General features: G+C 42.2%; 1 protein-coding gene across 4 annotated transcripts in view; it reads left to right on the top strand.

The window, feature by feature from the left end:
- usp53b (ubiquitin specific peptidase 53b) overlaps positions 1 to 22,877 on the top strand; it is a 62,135-nt gene that overhangs the window by 6,375 nt on the left and 32,883 nt on the right. For 3 of the 4 annotated variants that reach the window (XM_079616738.1, XM_079616741.1, XM_079616739.1), the window contains exons 5-9: positions 11,090 to 11,203; positions 11,394 to 11,476; positions 13,435 to 13,540; positions 20,088 to 20,234; positions 21,005 to 21,154. In XM_079616738.1, the coding sequence (XP_079472864.1) occupies positions 11,090 to 11,203; positions 11,394 to 11,476; positions 13,435 to 13,540; positions 20,088 to 20,234; positions 21,005 to 21,154 (600 nt within the window). The remainder of the gene's footprint in view (positions 1 to 11,089; positions 11,204 to 11,393; positions 11,477 to 13,434; positions 13,541 to 20,087; positions 20,235 to 21,004; positions 21,155 to 22,877) is intronic. The other variant, XM_079616740.1, reaches the window with a different exon arrangement.

The raw sequence follows: 22,877 nt of genomic DNA, 5'->3' as shown, positions 1-22,877 counted from the left end.
AAATGACATCGAGGCTTGTGGGCAAGGCATACGTGGTGGTGAGCCAGGCCGGCGGAGCCCTGCACACCATGTCGGTGCTACAGCCTTATCAAGCCAACCTTTTGAAGGACCTTGATTTGGGGAAGGGTGTGCCCCAGGACGAAATCCTGGAGCTCCACCGCACATCAGATCTTACCCTCTGGGCTATTAAGCAAGCGGCCTGTGCTGCGGGCCACTCAATTGCTGCTTTAGTAACCAAAGAGTAACCATCTTTGGTTTAACCTCTCAGGCTGAAAGAAAAAGAGTGAGATTTTCTTCTTGACGCCCTGGTGTCGCCCCTCAGGACATTTTTGTACTGCTGTCGAGACAGTGGTCCAAAAGTTCAAGGAGGCAAAGGTTAAGTCAGCAGCGTTTGAGCGGCACATGCCTCGCCGCAGTTGAGGTTCTACCTCGCCTTCTCCTGACCCTGTTGCTAGCCCCAGCTGAAGACAGGGTAGGAAGAAAAGTGTCACTACCTGTGCCCCAGCTTCTCTGAGGCGGTAACCTTGCAGGAAGCCAAGAGAGAACATAAGGGAAGTAATCTCTGCTAAGAAAAGTAAAAAGCTAAACCCCTAGAGTCCTCATCTTGGTTGAACTGGGTATAGGGGCAGTTTCAGTATCCTTCATATTTCATATGGGCAGAAGGAGAAAAGATGGACAATTAAACTGCTCTCATCCCACGCCTCTTTCTGTCTGTTATTGCCGGCAGTATAGAGATGATATGAATATGTTTCCTCTATAATAGTTAGGTTGTGATAAATGTGGATGATGGGCAAATAACGCAACTTGAGTCCCGCATTATCATTGATCACCCTTCCCCCTCTGGCACTAGGAGTGCAAAGGTGTTTACGATGTGCTCCCTCTGTGATCACATGTTAATAGGCTGAACAGCACTGGATGATTGGGCAATACCACTTTAGCGTCCCTCTTCCTCTGCTGTCACCTTTAGTGGCATAAGGCTAAAAAGCATTAATCTGCTTCTTGTCAAATCATGTTTATATTGGAGTAATGGGCTGGCACTTCCCTTTGGGATGGGTACCTATTTAATCCCCCTCCTAGATTGAAGGCTGCAGCAGTCTGTTCCCACATATGGTTACAGTAAGGATAATTCTTTTTTTTTTTGCTCTTGCGTCTCACTCCTTCATTTGTCGCCCCATCCACTCTATACCTGGAGGTGATAAGTGCAGACTCAGTGAGGGACTATGTTAGCATGTTTTCCTAAAGGTTTGTGAGGGGTATTGGGACAGAATATAAAAGTGAACTCTGTCACAACTAGCAGCCCAATCTATGTCATTTGCTAGAACTGTAGAAATGGGTAACCATAAGCCGATAAAAGCTACTTGGTAGCTCATGTTCAAGAGCGCCACAGCACTCTGCCCTCTAAGTAGCCCCTCCTGTTCACACTGGAGCTTATGGTCAGACGATTGATGTTGACATTTTCCTTAGGGGTTCGGCGGCTGAGACAGGATTTAGTTATTGGGCATGGGTGTGCTGTGTTGCATTGCTTTGGCTTCAGCTTAGCTTACTGGGAAGTTCACAAGCATGGTGAGGAGGCATTTGTTCAGTATGGCATAGTGGGCATTTCGTTCCCATAGCGTCAACTCCATGACACAGTGTAGAGTTCCACTTCAAAAGGGTTTTTCATGGTTTCCTGAGGAGAGCGTTGTGTTGCCATATGTATATAGTCATATATATGTGCATATAGTATATAGTCATATACTATATGCCATATGTATATAGGCATATAGCCATCATGCCTGTATGACTTCCTTCAGACAATTAAAGTTAATGACGCCCTCTTTAGGTGCCCTTATATTCCCTGCTTGCACACCTGTGATGTCACCTGACCACGGTAGCCAATCAAGATTAGTGTGTAGCACATGTGCTTCAGACACCGGCTCACAAGGAGCATTCCCATGGTGTCAACTCCACGACGCAGTATCTTGTTCCTCTTCTCAGGGAACCATGTTTACAGTTGTAACCTGAGACGTTAGCTGTGGTCCAGGAGGGACTATTCTTAAGGATCTAATTCCTAGTATCTTTTTACAAATATATCTCATATCTTTTTATGAGCTATGCAGTGTATTGTCTACATTTTTGGGTTACACTTTATTCTAAGGTGACGTTGTTACAGTGTACTTACACAGTACTGAGTAATAATAATTAACTTAATTAGTATAAGGTTAAGGTTTGGGGTTGCCTGTAAGTATGCATAATTTACTATTACTAATATAGTAAGTGCATACTGTATAACATATGTAGCTACATAATCCCTTAATAAAAAGTATTTCCAGTGTTTTGCATTGTATAGTAAAAGTTGAACAACCGAATTAAAGGGATAGTTCACCCACTAGGGGTTTTTTTACTTTTTTTTTTTACTTGTAATGCCACTCCTGTTGTAAGCCCGTATAGATCAGCCCAAAGGCGGTTTCTGATTACGGGGGAAGGTCTCTGCCATTTAAGCTACTGTCTTTCCTCGTGGCAAAGTAATTTAATTGTATTTAAGCTTTTATCCATTTTATCACAACCTCAAATTTATGTTAGATTTCCAATTGGTAATTGTTCAATTAGATAATAGTTTAGCAATACATCTGATTATTCTATTTAACTCTTTAATTATGTTTTACCCATTAAAATTAGGAAACTATGTCAGAGGTCCTCAGAGGTCCTCACGTCTTCTGTTTAAATGCAGGTCTCACGTACACAAGCTCGTCAGTTTTGGTCACCAAACAGAGGTAATTGCTATATACCTGAGATCGGTCACATTCACGCTTACACAATCAAAGATACTTTGGTATAGCCCCAATGGTATTGCATACACTTGAATTTAACGTAACGTTTACTTCAGTAGAGATAAGGCCACTACTACAGATAAGTCAACCAACTTTGCTTCTCTTATAATAACATTGGATTGGCCATGCCGTGATTTCCCACGTACACTTATCTAAAGTCGTCTAAACTGGTGGAAGGAATACTTCGAGGATCTCCTCAATCCCACCGACACGTCTTCCATTGAGGAAGCAGAGGCTGAGGGCTCGGAGGTGGACTCGTCCATCACCCAAGCTGAAGTCACCGAGGTAGTCAAGAAGCTTCTCGGTAGTAAGGCACCGGGGGTTGATGAGATCCGCCCTGAGTACTGTACCTCAAGTCTCTGGATGTTGTGGGGCTGTCTTGGCTGACACACCTCTGCAACATCGCGTGGAGGTCAGGGACAGTACCTTTGGGCAGGCAGACCGGGATAGTGGTCCCTCTTTTTAAGAAGGGGGACTGGAGAGTGTGTTCCAACTACAGGGGGATCACAATTCTCCTTCTCCCCCAGAAAGTCTATGCCAGGGTAATGGAGAGGAGAATTTGTCCGATAGTAGAACCTCGGATTCAGAAGGAACAGTGCGGTTTTCTTCCCGGTCGTGTAACACTGGACCAGCTCTGTACCCTCTCCAGGGTGCTGGAGGGTTCATGGGAGTTTGTCCAACCAATACACATGTGCTTTGTGGATTTGGGAAGGCATTCGACTGTGTCCCTCGCGGCGTCCTGTGGAGGGTGCTCTGGGAGTATGGGGTCCCGGGCCCTTTGCTAAGGGCTGTCCGGTCCCTGTACGACCGGAGCAGGAGCTTGGTTCGCATTGCCGGCAGTTAGTCAGACTTCTTCCCGGTGCATGTTGGACTCCGGCAGGGCTGCCCTTTGTCACCGGTTCTGTTCATAACTTTTATGGACAGAATTACTAGGCGCAGCCAGGGGCCACACAATTTCGTTTCTGCTTTTTGCGGATGATGTTGTCGTGCTGGGTCATGACCGAAAGGACAAGATCCCGGATACAGGCGGCCGAAGGTGGAAGGTGTTCCAGGTGCGTCCCACCGGGAGGAGACCCCGGGGAAGACCTAGGACACGCTGGAGGGACTATGTCTCCCGGCTGGCCTGGGAACGCCTCGGTGTCCCCCCGGAAGAGCTGGAGGAAGTGTCTGGGGAGAGGGAAGTCTGGGCATCTCTGCTTAGACTGCTGCCCCCGCGACCCGGCCCCGGATAAGCGGAAGAAGATGTATATATGTATGTATGTATGTACTTATTTAAAGTAACATTAAAGGGACAGTGTGTAGGAATTACTCCCATCTAGCGGTGAAATTGTATTTTACATTCAAACGAATAGTGCTCTCTAGCTCGTTTTTTTCGAACCCGTGTTGCAACTACGGTGGTCGTTATGTACCAAGAAGCTATGACAACAATAGCCCTTCGTCGAGTTTAACTATACGTTACATGTTCTACTGTTATGCTGCCTATATAATGAATTACACAACCAAGGAATGAAAAAAAGCTTGTAATTTAGCCGTAACATTGACTTACCCGTCGAGAAGAAAGCAGGCAACTTCAGAGTCCCTTTCAAAGTCTTTCTCCTTCATTAGCTCTTTCCAACTGTGTAAAGCTATGCCGTTATTTACCCTCGGTTTTTGAATTTGCCGATCACGTTTCCTTTTAAATAAAATTTTGGCATTTCTCCTGTGACTCGGCATAAGTATGATCCTGAATTATGAAGTACCGTGCAGTGCAACCTTTCAAATTTACCTGGGCAGTGACACGCATTACGCCTCTCTCATTGTCCGCTTCAACTGGTGTCAGTCACATTACGCTGGCTCTGAACGAAAACGCGTTGTGGAAACTGGAAACGTGTTGAGGTAGCCTAGTGCTTTTTGTCCCTCTCTACTATTATACTTTTTCAAGATGGAGGAACGACATGGAAGCCTCTGTGGAGTTGCCTGTTCCATGTAAGTAAAGATAAGAAATGATTTGCGTACGAGGATAAGTCAGATCATTGGGAGAGGTAATTGTACACCATTGAGGACATATTTATGAATAAAGACATTGATTTTAGTTAATAAAATACTTAAAAAACTACACATTGTCCCTTTAAATTAAAACAGAGGCAAGGGACACCCAGATTTAGGTTAGTCAAGCAGCACGTTTGCTGCCCTAAATGGAAACTCACTTCTTGTAAACCAAGCACACTTGAATTAGCGCCAAATAGTTGTCGTCACTAATCTGGCACAAAACTTGCAGGAACATACGAATCCGTTTAATCCACTTGGGAAAACAATTTCAGAGTCAGTCGGAATAAAATCAAATGTAACAATTTATTATGTCAGGTAAATGTATTATACCAATTTCATAATCAGTTCAAAGATAATAAATACAAAACATTAAATGCTCAGGAATAAAGAGAAAAGATGCGAACCTGACATTAGAAAATACATGATGCTTGGAGTCTTGGCCACTCTCAGGATCACAGGCTAATTTGAGTTACAATTCGCCACGAGCCTTCAGCATCTCCCTAAATACTCAGACCAAGGCAGAAACCTCTTTTCAAATCTAAACAGTTCAGTTCACAGTGGGAATTTGCATTAATTACCGTCCCTTACTGGGGACAGAAGTTGATTTACATGGGGGCACACCCACAGCAGTTAACAATATAGCTCTTAACTCTCCACACCTTATTAAATTTTTGGTTTACTTCTGTGGGAATGAGACCTTTGTACCAGTCGCACTGAAACATTTCAAATAATGCATGTATAATACTGTATGATAATTGTTCATATTAAACCATATAGATTTTTGGGTGAATTCAGGTAGGGATGGGTGAAGAGAATGATGTGTAAATTGGGAGGTTATCAACTCAACTGTGATCGTGTCTCGAATGGGGATGGTAAATTGGTAATATAGCAAGAGAGTTCAAATGTTAATTTCCTTTGTTTTCTCAGAGAGTAGCCCTCTCTTCCAGTTTTTCCAGTCTTACAGCTGTCCACTTGTGTGATGAAATATTTTGATAAACTAAATGGGAAATATGGTGAATGGCCTAAATAGTGTATGTAGGCCTATATATTGTCCTTATACCTATTTTTTATGGTATTCATGTTGTATGTGTATTAAATGCATTGTCCACTTGCTTATTGCATGAGCTATCTAATTGGTTAGCTCTTTTTTTCTTTTCTTTCTGTGAATAATTTTAATTTTGGTGTCATTAATGTGCTTTATTTTAAGTAGCTGTTTTGTGTTGTTTGACCTACCTTATGGTAGGTTGATGTCACTAATAATAACGACAATTGTTAAAAATAACATGAATAAGTATTAGCCTAGAACTAAGAATAACGTCTCAGGTTACGTATGTAACCATAGTTCCCTGAGAAAGGGAACGAGACGATGCGTCGATGACGCTTTGGGAACGCCTACAGCGTGAACGTATCTGAAGCAGCTGTGTCAACTTAGTCCAAAGGAATGAATGAATGAGCGTCACGTGCGGGTGACGTCATGACCAGGAAGACACAAAAGCGAATCCGGTGAAACCGACACTTCAGCATAAAATTGCCGAAGCAAGACAATCACAGGAATGCAGGAAGTATGGCAGGGCGACGCATCGTCTCGTTCCCTTTCTCAGGGAACTATGGTTACATACGTAACCTGAGACGTTCCCTTTCGAGGGAACTCGCGATGCGTCGATGACGCTTTGGGAACGAGAATACCCAAACCGCCATAGTTCCAAATGCCTGAGTGTAATACTGTCATCCAGAAAACACTAAGCACTAAGAACATGGGACCCTGGGGCAGCATCCAGGTCCAGGCCATAAAATCTGAAGAATGTAAGCAGAGAGGAAAGCCGCATCACAAACGTCTTGGAGAGAAACTCCAGAACTCCAGTCCTGACCAACAAGGGGCACTGAAGATCTCCGACTCTCGTGGAGATGATTGACAGCTGTTCAGCAAATCATAGCGCTCCGAGGTCAAATCTCACGCGATCCAGGAAGAGGAGACACATATCTAGCTCCGTTCGCTGTTTGGCACTTTAGATCGCTTAAGGGACGATATGGCTAGGAGGAAAATAGTCTTAAAGAAAGAAATTTTTCTGAGACCGAATCTAGGGGCTCAACGGAGCCCCAGATAGGCCTTCTAAAACCAAAGCCAAATCCCAAGCCGGCATTCCTAGTGCAAGTTGCAGGCCTTAGCCTCAGGATGCCACGAAGGAAATGAGTAATCAGGGGGTCTCGACCCAAAGATGTACCACCCACCGGGGTGTGGAAAGCCGCAATAGCCGCCACAAAACCTTCAAGGTGGACGGACATAAACCTGACGCAAAGCGCTCCTGCAGGAACTCCAGTACTGTGTTTACTGAACAGGAAACCGGATCCCACTGACGCTGGTGACACCAAGAAGTGAAAAATCTCCACTTTAAAGTGTACAACTTCCTTGTAGCGGGAGCTCTGGAGCTTAGAATGGTCTCAACAACCTCGGTTGAGAGACCACTCTCTACGAATTGGGCCCCCTCAGAGGCCAAACCCATAGTTTCCAAATATCTGGTCGGGGGTGAAATATTGTGCCCCCGGCCTGAGACAGAAGGTCTCTCCTGATCGGAATCTCCAAGGGAGAACCGTCTAGGAGATGAATCAGGTCCGCAAACCAGATTCCTCCAGAACTCCTGGGAGCAGAGCAACAGGGGGAAAGGCGTACAGCCGTAGCCTCGGCCACTTCTGTACCATAGCATCCAGCCCCAGGGGGGCTGGGTGAGTAAGGGAGAACCAAAGTGGACAGTGCGTCGTGTGATGAGACGCAAACAGGTCCACTTGAGCCTGGCCATAAAACTCCCATATCTTCTCCACCGCCTCAGGGTGGAGACTTCAATCCCCTGGCCTCAGCTCCTGCCTTGACAGGACGTCTGCTCCGATATTATGTACCCCCGGAATATACACTGCCCTCAGAGAGGGTAATTCCGGCAAGCACAAGGTCCTCAGGTCTGGGAGGAAGTGCCTCAACGCATTGAAAACGGCCATCATCTCCAGGCAATTTATGTGCCAAGAGAGATGATGACTCCTCCACAGACCCTGAGCTGAGCGGCCTTCCATTACCGCTCCCCAGCCAGTGAGGGAAGCATCTGTCGAGATCACAACTCGATGCAAAGAGCTCCCAACACCGGCCCCGGGACAGGAACCAATGTTTCCTCCACATAACCAAGGCGCGGAGCACCGCCGCGTGATCTTGATTACCCTAAGTGGGTTTCCCCTCGGGGAGAACCCTCTGGTCCTGGGCCACCACTGCAAAAGGTCTCATGTACAGCAGGCCAAAGGGTATCACATTGGACGCCGCTGCCATGAGGCCCAACAGTCTCTCGAACTGTTTTACAGTGCGTGACTGGCCTAGCTTTAGCTCTTTTGTGGCTGTAAGGATAGTAGCTACACAAGCGGGCGATAGAACGGCCCGCATCGTGACTGAATCCCATACCACACCAAGAAAAGTGGTCCTCTGAAATGGAGACAGCACACTCTTCTTGGCGTTTGAGCCCCAACCCCACCGCATATAAGCGAGAACAACACCTCGGTGCCGAACCGCTAACTGCTCTGATTCCGCTACAATCAGCCAGTCGTCTATGTAGTTCAGAATACGTACCCTGCAGCCTGGCGGGGCCATCTACGCATTTCGTGAACTTGCGGGATGATAGTGCTAGACCGAACGGAAGTACCCGATACTGGTATTCTTTGCCCCCGAAAGAAAACCTCAGGAACTTCCTGTGCTGAGGGAGGATGGAGATATGGAAGTAAGCGTCTTTCAGATCTATTGTAACAAACCAGTCCTCGGATCTGATTTGAGTCACAAATCTAAAATGGGACGCAACCCCCCACCCTTTTCGGAACAATGAAATAGCGGCTGTAAAAACCCGATTCCCTGTCGGGTGGATACACCTGCTCTATAGCCTCCCTGGCTAACAGAGCTTTCACCTCTTGCTCCATCACCAGAGCCTACTCGGGACGCACAAACGTGAGCAACACCCCTTTGTAGCGAGAAGGACGAAAACCGAACTGAATTCTATATCCTTTCTCTACTATATGCAGGACCCATTGAGAAATATTTGGCAGGATCTTTCACTCTGACAGAAATTCTACTAAGGGAACCAGCCCCTCGGGGCTGGTCTCTGGTGTAACTGAGACACTCAACTCGGGGACCTGAAACATACCGGCAGGAACTACCCGAACTGACTTTTTTTTTATTTTATTTTTTTATTTTTTTACCCCCCTCAGAAGGTTCATGTCCGACGCAATGTCGGGTCGACATTGCGCCAGACATTCGCTGGGAACCACTGCGCCCCGAAGCACCAAGGGTGGCGGGGTTGGCAGACTGGTCCCCTGAGGACACCGAGGTGGAACGGACACCGTATACTGAGGTGTGACCCGCTGCACCCCGGGTAGGGCTGCCCTCACTGGTCTGACGCCATTGGCATCAGGACCCTTTCTTTTGAGCCTTCTTAGCCTGAAGAACGGTCCTCAGATCCGGTTTCGGCTTTGAAGACTTCGACTGAGAGTGTTGCGTCTGCTTCCAGTATTTTTACGGAGGTGCACGAGACGCAACACTCTGCTTTTGCTGACCTCTATATGAGGAGCCTAACGGCTGGGACTGCTCACGCACAGCAGCCCCAGGGGGTTGGACTCGGCGAGGGAGAAATTTTTTAAACGCCTCTGACTGCTTCTTAGCCTCCTGGAATCTATCGACGACCGAATTGACGGAGTCGCCGAAGAGACCAGAAGGCTCAACAGGAGCATCCAGCAGAAAAGCACGGTCTTTGTCTTTTAAATCTGCCAGATTCAGCCAGAGGTGCCTCTCAGTGGCTACAAGGGCTGCCATAGACCGCCCAATTGCTCTGGCGGTCTCCTTAGTAGCCCTGAGAGATAAATCTGTGGCCCGACGAAGTTCTCGAACCTCCTCGGGACCAACTCCCTCACTTTTATCCAAATCCCCCAGCAGATCAGCCTGATATGCCTGGAGCAGTGCCATAGTGTGCAGACACGCTCCAGCCTGACCTGCTGCCGTATATGCTTTGCCCACTAATGTAGATGTCGTTTTTAATGGCTTAGTGGGCAAAGCCGAGGTCTCCAGAGACGATGCTGAACCGGGTGACAGATAACTCGCGAGCGTCTGTTCAGCCCGAGGCATCGACTCGTAACCATGCTCTCACAGCCCTCTAATCCCCGAATAAATATGAACTTGAGGACTAAAGAGCCGAGAAGAATACGGTTTATCCCACGATCTAGACAGCTCACTGTGAAGATCAGGAAAAAATGGAAGACCTCGTGGTGGAAGCGAAATATTAGAAGATAAGAAACGCTCGTCTAATTTGCTTTTCGGACGAGCGCCCCTTTTCTCGGCTGGCCATTCAATATGTAATTTATCCACAGCACGAGTTATCACTTCCACCAGCTCCTCATATGCTGGAGAAGAGGATGGCGAGTCCCCTTCTCCAGTGATTGTGTCACTGCCAATGCTTAGTACATCTACCTCCTCGGAGCTAGAGCACTGAAGCATTGGGCTCTCTTCCCGGGCAGAAGAAGCCACAGAGCGGGCTTCCGACACCGGAGAGAGAGCGCTGGATCTCCCAGGACAGGAAGGAGATAAGGTCCTCGGACCCGTCTCCAACCCTTCTGAGAGATCCTTTTGCGATCCCCAGGAATGCATTCTCCGTGCTGCCTCGGCAACAGCGGGTCCTGCACCCTGAGGATCGCGAGCCTGACCACTCTCCTCGAAGAGTGACAGACGGGAGCGGAGCATGCGAAGCGGAAGCATCTCACAATGCTGGCAGTCAGCCCCCTCGAAGGCTGACACCGCATGCTCCACTCCCAAACACATTACACACAGCTCGTGTGTGTCCTCACCCGTTAAATAACGCAGGCAGGGAGAAGCACACAGCCTGTATAATTGTTTCGCCATATTCCTAAGATATATATATATATATAAATCACAGACAACAGTAAATAGACAGACAGTCAGTACACAGATTTGTTTGCTGAGGCAAAAAAGCTGAAGTGCCGGTTTCACCGGATTCGCTTTTGTATCTTCCTGGTCATGACGTCACCCGCACGTGGTGCTCATTCATTCATTCCTTTGGACTAAGTTGACACAGCTGCTTCAGATACGTTCACGCTGTAGGCGTTCCCAAAGCGTCATCGACGCATCGCGAGTTCCCTCAAAAGGGAACTGATTCATCACTGATCATTGTTTTCTTATATTGCTTTCTTTTTGCAACTGTTTTGTAAACTTTGGGAGACAGGAGAACATTCTAGAAAGGATACACCTGCACATCGTTTCTGACTCATCCACAGAATTTTGTACTTCCAAATCATGCATCACCCACCAGAAGTTTGCCATGACTCTCTATGAGCAGGTACTATGGTGTTGTTTTCCCATTTTTCTAACTTACTCTGCTACATTTTACAATACTAGTTGTCTCAGTGTTTCTATGTTAGACTTTGAATCATAAAGTTTTTGTTAAAAATGTTTAAAGTTTTTGTTAAAAATGTTTAAAGTTTTTGTTTAAAAACCTCTCTCCACCCTTACAAAATTTCCCTCTGTAGTTTGTTTGTCGTAGTTGTGGAGCATCATCAGATCCCCTCCCCTTCACTGAACTTGTGCACTATGTGTCCTCCACGGCCCTCTGGTGAGTGAAATAATCTACTGTAATTGATTCCTCTCCAGGGGTCTCATTTATAAAACTGTGCATAGGATCCTTACTAAAAGTGTACGTGCGCAAAAAATGGCATACGCAAAAAAAATATTCAGACTTATAAAACCGTGCGTACGCCAGAACCTGTGCAAATTCACTTTATAAATCCCAGTCAGCGGAAGATTGTGCGCACATGCATCTCCTCCCCGAAATAACCATATATGGAGCTTACAACGCCTAGTTTTACAATGCATATCCTTATCTTCATATCATTTGTATATGATTATTCATCCACATGATAACATGTTTAACGGTACAAGACATTAGGAAAATATGAAATACGAATGTGCCGACACATAACATTAATACAAATAATTTAGTAGCATATCCTTGCCTTGTTTTTGAATAAATAAATAAAATAGAGTAAAATACATTTCAGAGAAAGTTTTTCTCAATCTTTTCCACTGGCCAAATAATATTTTTAAGCGATTTATATTTTTTAATGGACACAGATAGACCTTGTTGTGCATTATTTGCATGAAACAATTTTTTCTAGAGAATCTGCTTTTATCATGATAAGGAATTATCTCTGTAGCTCTACCAGAAAGACTCGGGAGATAAATTGATATAACAGCGTATATTTATTAACAGCCCAGCAAGCATGAATTTATAAAGTTCTTTGGCGTAGGCCCCGTCCTTAGAGAGCAATGCGAGGGTAGCGGAATCTGCAGATCCTGCCTGAAGACGAAGGCAGGGCGCAGCCGACCCCCCTGTAGGTAAGGAAGGGACCATCCTGGTGGTGGTGGGGAGGATGGAGGTAATTGGCAGCGTCAGCATCTGCGAACTCAGACGAATGTAAGTACCAATCTTTTATACTGTGAGTGTTAGCACATGATTGGTTAGAAGTGAAGTATTACGTGGCACACTGATTGAGTCTTCCTGGCAGAACTTACGCTAAAGCATTCATTTAAAACATTAAAACACAGCATGCCAGAGGAAAGGTGTTCAAAAGCATTACATCCACAACAAATATGTCTACTTATTGAATATATATATTTTTGTAACTTCTCAGTAATGATTTCATTTTAACTCCATTAATGAGAATGTCAAATTTCATCTAAATGTTTATATCAGAAGTAAAACATAGTTTAAATCATTATTTTATTTTATTTAAACTGTTATTGTGAACATGCACTGTACAGTATATGATTAGTTCTCAATGAAGATTTATCATCTGCCGTTAGATAGGTTATATATGTGTTAGTTTCACTAAACGGCCCAACGCGCCCGCTGGCGCGGACATTTAAGAAGGGATGGATATTTGCGTCATGTGATAGGCTTGGTGAGTGAAATAATATTTGTATTATCTTTCTGTATATGTATAATTTTCTTTAGATTTTCTGTCTAAAAGTGACCAAAAAGACATTTAACTGCTCACCATCGGTGTCGCCAAACTGTTCCATCTCCAAAACGTTCGTACGCATGGGTCAGAGTTTGCGTGCAGGTGCGCACATTTTTCCGTCAAGATTGTTTCTATAAATCAGAACTTATGCGTCGGAAGTGGTGTACGGGACTTTCAGGGCCTGTTTTGTGCGTACGCGACAGTTATAAATGAGGCCCCTGGAGAGCAAATCTTTTTCAATCAAATCACAATATTTTATGTTTTTTCTTTATTTCTTTTTATGAATAGTGCCAGCGTGAGGATCCAATTGATCCATTATAACCATCATAAATGCATTATTTGGGAGAGACAAAAGTTAAATTCTGAAACAGAAATAGCTTCACTGAAAATTCTGACTGATAGCTGAAAACTTCACAGAAAACAACATTGTTGGCATTAAAGGATTACTGAGTGGAAAAGAGCAAAGTCTGCAGTACATTATTGCCCTATATTCTATAGAGTGCTTCAGTGTCAGAAATTATTCTCTTTGTACTTTTTGCTCTTTTGTCAGTCAACAAGTGGAGCGAATCTTGGAGAAGACAGACAGACTGCGCTCAGACATGTTTGGTGAACTGCTGCAGGCAGCCAACACCATTGGAGATCTCCGCAACTGCCCTGTATGCCAACTTTTGTTTACTTTTTAACTAGTTGCATGCGCACTAGATGCCACCACATTTTTGAATAACTCATATATTTTTAAAGTGTATTTTTTGCCCTCTGTTAAGTGTAATGTATCCAAGTACATTTTATTCCAACATAGTAAAGTCATAAAGCCTGTAAAGATGTCATTACATATCACTGATTACATTATTTTAATCAAATTGGCTCATGCATAATTTTGTGTTAAAACATTATTTCTTTGTTGTTTATAAATTTAAGCAAATGCACTACTTAAAAAGCCATTGCTCTCTCTGAAAAACATAAAATAATTAAGTTTTTGACAGAATACAGGAAGTTGTGTGGAGTGATGAATCACAATGAAACACGAGTTGCATGGTGATGGTCTAGAGCGGTGTCTTAAAGGAGAACTCCGGTCAATTTTAACATTGAACAACGACACAAATCGGTGTTGCCTACACCGTGTTATCCTCTTTTTAAAATTTGCACCCTATTGACTTCAATGGGGTCTAATTTTAAACCTGCTTTTATTTCTCTTATCATCCTTGATGTGTCATACAAGTGCCCAGCCATGTTGAGTGATTCCTTCAGAGTGAACACGAGTGAATCTGACTGCATTAGATGTGAAAGATATTAATAAAAATGATGTTATATCAGCCAGTGCACATACCTGTATTTAGTTCCTGTTTTCGGTCGAAGTCCAAAGTCGATTGTAAAGTTCACGCGCGTGATCATAGGTAACTAAACATATGCGCATGAAGATTCACTCGTGTTCACTCTGAAGGAATCACTCAACATGGCTGTGCACTTGTATGACACATCAAGGATGATAAGAGAAATAAAAGCAGATTTAAAATTAGACCCCATTGAAGTCAATAGGGTGCAAATTTTAAAAAGAGGATAACACGGTGTGGGCAACACCGATTTTTGTCGTTGTTCTCTGTATTGACAGCACTCCAAATTTACTAAAAATTGAGCTCAATGTTAAAATTGACCGGAGTTCTCCTTTAAAGAATCTGGTGAGAAATATATTAATGAATGCATCTTTACCACAGTGATGAATTGAGGTAATTGAGGTAGAGGGGAACCTTTTTAGCTGCTTGTATTAGTGAGCTGCTTGCTTCACTGTGAAAAGTCATTTAATGCTTTGGAGACTGGAGTACAGGAGAATATTGCAGAATGTCTTTATCTAAAGAGGAATCATCAGATATTATTTTTTAACAAGACAATGTTCCTGCCCAAATTTCAGACAACCGAGAAGTGTTTTAAGAAGAAGTCCACCAGGCTCATGTTTTGGCCAGATTTAAACCCTATAGTTAATATTTAGTCTCACATTAAACCCAAACAAACTAGACATTTTTCAACTTCTCATTAACTATCTGAAGTATTTAACATGGAGTGGAACAACACGGAGTCTTCTTCCTGTAAAAAAGCTGTCTGCAAGTTTACCAAAACAAAGGGGAAGGCTATTTTGTTTACCAAGTTACATTATCTACAGTATTCGTGCAATTCTTGTTAATTTCCTGGTCAAGTCTTTTAAAAGACCACTAAATATTTTGCTTTTTTTTTTTGGCTTGGCCCATTTTTTTTGCTCAGGAGTGTATAGTCTCAAATACATGTTATAATCATACTATCACAACAGTGTCATTTTACCTTATTTTAACTTTTTTATTTCTAAGTGAAGAACAAAAAAAAGAGCTTTGCCATGAGCACATCAGGGCCTTAAATCATGCTCAGTCTCTTGTACGTTATGTGGTTCATGAGCAACAAGTTGTTGGCTGCAGTTCACTTAACGACCACTGGTGTTGCTAATAACAAAGGTTTCTGAATTATATATAGCCCCTTTAAGAAATGTTTCTGTTTACTGCTTGCCATAAACAGAGATAACGTGTTGCCATGTTATTAAAGGGCACCTATTATGACATTTAAAATGTTCCTGATGTTGTTTAGGGAGTCCCCAACAACAGTTTTACATGCATGCAATGACAAAAAACACTTTTGTTGTCGTATAATATGCATTTATTTTTACCTGATTTGCTCACCAACTCCCAAATGATTCGTTCAACGACTCGTTTTTCCAAACCCCTCCTCTGCGCGACGCTAATCTGCGTTGATTGGTCAGATGACCCAGCAGTGTTTACAGAGATAATACTTATTTTTAACACGGAGTACAATGATGCTTTTATCAATTAAATTGTGTTATAATAATGATTATAGTCCACTGCTTTATAGTTTGTAGTAAAAAACGAAAAAGAAGATAAATAATTTAATGTTATGTTAGCGAGCATAGCCCAGAGTTCATATTGTAAAAGCACAATCAGTCTTTGTTTGCGTTAGCCCGATGCATAAACATAGCGTTTTTACACAAAAAAAAATGCAGTTACGTTACTACGAGGTATTACTCTATTCTTTAGACAACTCCGAAAACAACGACAAACACTTCACATATCTCAATACAATTGCCATTGAAGACCTAGAAGCTAAACGGTGCTTACACAACAAACAAAATAATTATTAAGCATGCTACATAAAACATAAAAGCAAAAATTATTAATAACACTTACAGGTTGTGATACGGAGGAGGAAGCTGATGCAAATACACTTGGAACTGAACCTTCCTTCAATATCAGCCGGCTCGCGAATCCAAGTTTGATTGCATTTAAGTTGGTAAAGCAATCGTCTTCAAAATGGCGCGAAAAAAGCACAAGGCTCGGACTACACTTCTGTGGTATAGTTGTATATATGAATTGTAGCCACTTAGTCTTCAAATGCTCCTCCTTGGGCAGATGAAAAAAGTTGGCTTTTAAGCCGCACTTCAGAACACAGCGTCTCGTCGCCATGATATTTTCCCTGGCCTTGGAGCGCAATAAGTGGGCGTATCGTATTCAAATAACTTTACAAGTTGACGTCATCTAGTCAGAGAAAAAGCTTCGGTCTTCTAACGATTCATAAAAATGACTCAGTCGACTCTTACTTTTGAAAGACAATAACTTTATATACGGTGCACTTTCATATTTCAAACTTTGCAGGATGTTTTTGTTCACTTAGATCTATGTTACACACTACATGAAAGGTAAATTTCAAAATTCCATAATAGGTGCCCTTTAACAGTGTTAGCCATGTAAACACATGTTTTGTTAATTTTTCTCTTTTTAACTATTCAGTAGCTGCAAACTGTAGGTGACTGTAACAGGTCTTTGAAATGAGGAGAAGTCAGGGTCTGTTTAAGGTTGACTCGGGTCCTCTTTATTAACAGCCCACTGGTGCGTAATTAAACAGAAATCAAAACAATGGTGCAGCATGCGCTTCCTCACAATAAATCCCTTTCTTCAGATGTTCAGCTTTCAAGCGTGAGTGTGTGCGTTCCCGAGTCCACCGGTCCGTTGGCTTTTATTCTCTCCACGCCAATCACGCCAATCACTGCAATCAGACACAGGACAGTTAACAGTTATGTTGCACTTGACCCATTTAAGCACGTCTCATCTCCTGATGAAAATTATCTAAATTATTAAACTCGCTCTCCCACTGCAGACTCAGCTGAACTACGCCCCTTGCTGCTGGAAGAGGTGTTGGTGAGGCCTGCAGAGGGTGCTCACCCTGTGGTCTGTGTGGGTCCTAACGCCCCAGTGTAGTGATGGGGACACTAGTTTCGAAACGAGTAGGGGTGTAACCCCGGCATCCTGGCCAAATTTGCCTCAGTCCATCATGTCCTCCTAATCATCCATATATATATATAAATATATATATTGGCTTTATCACTATATTGGCTTTATCACTCTGTCTCCTCTCCACCAATAAGCTGGTGTGTGGTGGGTGTTCTGGCGCAATATGGCTGCCGTTGCATCATCCAGGTGGATGCTGCACATTTGTGGTTGTTGAGGAGATTCTTCTAAGTAAAGTGCTTTGAGTGCAGAGAAAAAGCATTACATGTAATTAATTATTATTAATTAAGAGAAAGAAAATATTCCATTCTTTGTTATCAACAACATGAAGTACATTTAACATACACTATATGGTCAAATGCAGTGTGGCCTCTCCATTATCCATGGAATTATAGCCAACGGACTAGTGACTGGTCTTTGTGTGCAATTCCCTGAAACTGAAGACTTTCTAAATGGAAGTGGTAGGCTTTTTTAGAAAGGAAAGTTTAAAATATAAAAAAATAAGAATTAGGGTGTTAGGAAGAGGTAGGAATGACTCCGTTAACTGGTAATGTGTTGCATTCACTACAGTATGTCAGTTACGACTCAGGAAGACAAAATCAGGTTGATATAGGTTTACTTGAATGATTAGGATTCAGAATCAGCAACCAGCACGGTATGGCATACAGGGATTACTTTCAGGTTGCAATCTACACAATATGCATGTAGGTATATATGGGTGTGGTTCTAAAATAGAAACAGAAAGGAGGAATAATTACTAACTGCAATATTATCATCATCATCATCACAAATAGTACAGCATTATGCTCACAAGCTAGAACCATATTAGTGTTCTATTTCTAAAGTAATCAATTGCAGCAATTAAATTATCACTGCATGAATAGTCACTGTGAATAGTCATTTAACACTAGACAACATTATACAAATTACGTCTTTCACTACCAGTCATGATTAGCTTAGCATTAGGATGAATCATCACATATCCCGATATTAGAACCTTGACTAGAAACAATCGCAAAGTGACATTAATAATAAACTGTGCACTTACATATCGCCATTGACGCACACCTACTAAAACCAGGCAGGGATCATTAAAACAGGCAAATTGTATTTGGAACCAAGCGCTAACAGTCCACACCTGACCGAAGTCTTTGGCAATTGCCTCAAAGCAACTGGAGCTACAGCCGATGCAATGCTTGCAATGAACTTAAGTGAGGGTAGGCTGCCACCTAGTAGACATAATAGGTGATACTTCCAAAATAACTGTATACACTCATAGAGGGTCATTTGTACATAAGGAGAATAGATCAATTATAAATGATTTACTGCCTGTAACGAGTCCACTGGAGGCGAGTGTAGACGAACCCAAGTGCAGCTTTGTTTAAATCCAAACATGAGCAAAATACAAACTAAACAAAGACTTGACGTGACATCCTAAACTTAAACATGAACATAAATTCACCTTTTCACAAAAAATACTCAACAAAAGACAATGGTAACATAAGGGCTATATTATACACAAAGACTAATGACCTAACAAGACACACCTGTGAATAATCAACAATGAACAAATGAGAACATGACCCATAGACAAGGGAACCAATCAGAACAAGACAAATTAACCAGGGAGCACATGACAGGATCACATGAGGGGAACAGGGTATCACCAGAGAATGTCTAATAAGGGGAGAAGGTTCACTCTCGCTACACTTCCGGCTTCGGACTGGTTGCAGTTCCCCTCTGATTCCACATGAGGGCGCTCACAGGACGAGTGCAGAATGAATGGAGGTCTATGGAGCTATACCCCTCAAAATCCACTTTTCTCAGGATATAATTTTTTGTCTAGTAATTTGAATGTTGTATTCGAAAGGAGATGCAAAGAAATTGCACATTGCTGGGTGTTAGATTTTTTAGAGTCACTTATTTGCTTTAAAAAGTCTTTCAAAATGTCAATGACGTCATACACATCGTGGGACCAGAGTTACTGCTTTACGGCAATCCTTCAGTCACTTTGGTGTTTTCGCGCTCTGCACTTTATTTTCTCTCGAGGCATCGCCAGCACAGCTGACACAGGTAAACACACGTGCTAGAAGAGTTTCTGCTAGAAGACATTCTGTTCCCGCTTCGGATGCCATGATGCCATCAAGCGGTATCTCTGGTCGTAACCAGTCATTCACTGACCAATCAGCGTTCATTAGCAGAATGCTAGCGTGTTATGAGCAACAACAACTCAACCCGTAAGAAATCGAAAGAACATAAGTACTCGTTCATTCAACTTTCGACCTATAACCCATGTTGAACTTGCCAAAGCTACAATCAAATCTGAGATTTCTCAATGGCAATCGGGTGAAAGAGACAAATTTAGCCGTCTAGCCCCATAGACTCCCATTCATTTTGCACTCGGGCGATCGCCCCCAGTGGAACTCTGGTGGAACTACAACCAAAAATTCGGTACAATAGGACTTAATAGGGAGTGGGCAGGCTCTCCGTAGACGGGCTCTGGTATCACATAGCAAACAGGAAGAAGGAAACATGACCAAGGCAAAATTACAAATTAAAAGACATGAAAACATAAACGAACCAAAACCAACGTGACACTTCCATTGTGTGAATAATATGTATCATTTAATCAATAAAAAAGTAACTGCTGTCTGATAACGATTATTTAAAAACATAATATCATTTAATTACAAAAAAAAATCTGATTACATAATCTAGATTGCATGTATACATGTATACTGCAAATAAAACAGCATTATTAATATATTGAATCAGCATTCCTTTGTTTGACATTTTGCTCAGTGTAATTTGATCTGTAATTTGTAATTTGATCTGTAATTTGTCATTTGATCTGTAATTTGTAATTTGATGTTGTGCATTGCAGAGTAACTGTGGGCAGAGTATAAAAATCCGACGTGTGCTAATGAACTGCCCAGAGATTGTCACTATTGGCTTTGTGTGGGACGCTGAACAGTCTGATCTCACTGAGGATGTCATCCGCTCTCTGTGCCCAAACCTCAATCTTTCAGGGGTGAGGCTCAAATCTCTCTGCACGACTGTAGCTGAGTGATATGCATTCAAGTTCAAAATTAACCATCTATTATGCATTATTACTTGAGTTAATATTCTCTTAGGGTTTAGTTTTTCTTTGCATTTTTCTAATTGATTTAGAAATGTTTAATTGAAAATGATGTCATTAACTTATAGTTGAATGAAAAAAAAATGAATAGGACTGTAGAATTCTTTAGTATTTGGTACATCCCTGTTTTGAGAATGTTTTAAAAGTACATTCAATTTAAGTGAGAAAATGAAGGCCACAATTGAACTAAAACAGAAGAACAATTGAATAAGTTGTTAAATTAATGGAATTTAGCTCCAACTTGCCTCAACACACCTGCCCGGAAGTTTACATACATAGAAATGCTACATGGCTGCTTGCAAATATGTGATGCTAAAGTCAGCCATATTTTGCCATACTCCCCTCTGTTAGACATAGTTTCCTCTTCAACAGTCATATGAGTGCTGCAGGCCAATATCACATAATGTCTAGGTCACTACACTAGAGGAGACATCACGAACCTTGGCACAATATGACAAAACCATCCAGTTTGAATCTCCTGAGCTGGAGGCAGTTTAACCTGTTATTTTGATTTTGAGACATCAAAGTCTGTAGATGGGATTGCAGTTCTGCAGTAGACTAAATGTGACACATTGTTAAGCACAATGCCTCGAAATATCTCTTTCTTTCATTTTCTTCACTTTTAAATGTCAGTTTGACTGTTCTCTCTGTTTATTCTTCAGCTTTTTTACAGAGTCACTGATGAAAATGCCAAGAAAAGAGATCTCCACCTGGTGGGAATGATCTGTTACTCTAGTCGACATTATCTAGCATTTGCTTTTCACAGCAAGTCTTCCAAATGGATCTTTTTTGATGATGCAACCGTGAAAGAGGTATTTACCAAAAGCACACACAGGTTTTTATGCATACAGTATAAGTGAAATCGTGTTGGATGAGTGTTGGATCTGGGCTGTTAAATGGGAAATTGATGGTTCTAACACCACAAGGGTTGATCCATGAGATTCCACCATTGTGTTCGTGATCATGGCACTTAACTTCAGCTTGCTGCAGGGAGACCTTGCATTTACTGTCAGTAACATTGGTAGAAAGTTTTTGCTAAATGACAACAACTGCGTAAGCCAAATACTGTATAATGTAATATCTCGAAATATCTCAAAAACTACAAATTATCCAACAGATTATTCCAGACTTAAGACTTCCATTACATTTCTGATGCATTTTTAGATGTATATTGCAGTTTGTCTTCTGAAATCATACATGTATTGGCACAGTTATTGTTATTATTGTGTGATCAGATTGTTTTTGCAGTGGAATGACTCTTTTCTCCCTCATACCAAACATCTGAGCCTCATACCCTGATTAAAATTTTAGTTGAGTATACTGTAGCACTAGCACCTGAGAATGAATTCCTAAAGCACTGCAATTTACTATTTGCAAATCAAGGACAAAGCCATAAGGTAACACTAGAAACAGCTAATTTGTATGTCAGTCATTTAAATATATAAGGACTAAAAATACATAATTCATTCACATTTAGATGGAGTCCTGCACATGACGTGGGGGAAAAACAGGTTATTAACTTTGTCCCAAAACGTATTAATTCATACCCTTGTTTTAGTTAAATGGTGGCCATGATGTACTAATTCATTCCATCATTTTAGTTTATAGTGACCATGATATATCTAAATTAAAACGAGGAAACAAATGACTTCAAGCTACGTCAATCACATCTTTGGTATATAGTATAGGGTCTACCATACATGGTTTTGGTACTGTTATGTAGCTTTTTCTTGGTATAAAAGTGGATTCAGATGTGGACATTTTGTTAGTGAAACTATTTTTATTTGAAGTAATTGTAATTACCGGAATGATAATGAGGTGCATACTGATTAAGAAAAGCTTAGTGTGCAGAGCTTAGTAAAGAGTTAGAACAAACACAGTCTCTACGTGATGTGTTTTGTGTGCTGTGTTAAGGCAGCTAACAGACGGTCGCTTAAGCCTGTCTGCTTCCTGGCCTGAGCCCCAGTGAGTCAGATACTATTAAGATTATTTAACAAATTTAAGAGTGGCACCTTCCCATAGGCGATTTATAAATTCTCTCTTAAACAGGCCAGGTCTACATCAGAAATTATTGCAATTACGGTATCTCTGAATGCTGTGTTACTATATTCTCTTGACACCATTCACATATTCACCACCTTTTTGAATAGGACCAGAGCAGATTACAGTGTCTTACAACATATTTGCTAGCACACACACCTCTTTAAAATTACTATTTGGATTCCCCAACACGTAAAGCCAGATGTTATCAGTGCCGTGAATAATAATAGTGAGCACTTTTAAATATGCCTCTGAAATAAGTGTCTGGGTCCTAGTTTGCATTGCACAGTGGTTGCAGATGCCTCTTCTAAAAAGTGCTGAAATGCAACATCATCACACTCTGTATACAGCCAGTGCTGTTGGTTGAAATCACGTTCCAGACTTCCAGGGCAGTCCGAGTACCGGCATGTGAAATACTGTAGATTAAAATATACAAGTGTGTACTGGCCCACTTCGAACACTGGGTACAGAAGCTTGTCACTGGGCACTACCCTT

Source organism: Phoxinus phoxinus, assembly GCF_949152265.1.
Source record: "Phoxinus phoxinus genome assembly, chromosome: 6".
Taxonomy (NCBI): Eukaryota; Metazoa; Chordata; class Actinopteri; order Cypriniformes; family Leuciscidae; genus Phoxinus; species Phoxinus phoxinus.
The sequence above is the reverse complement of the archived record's forward strand: the minus strand, read 5'-3'. Positions and strand labels throughout refer to the sequence as shown.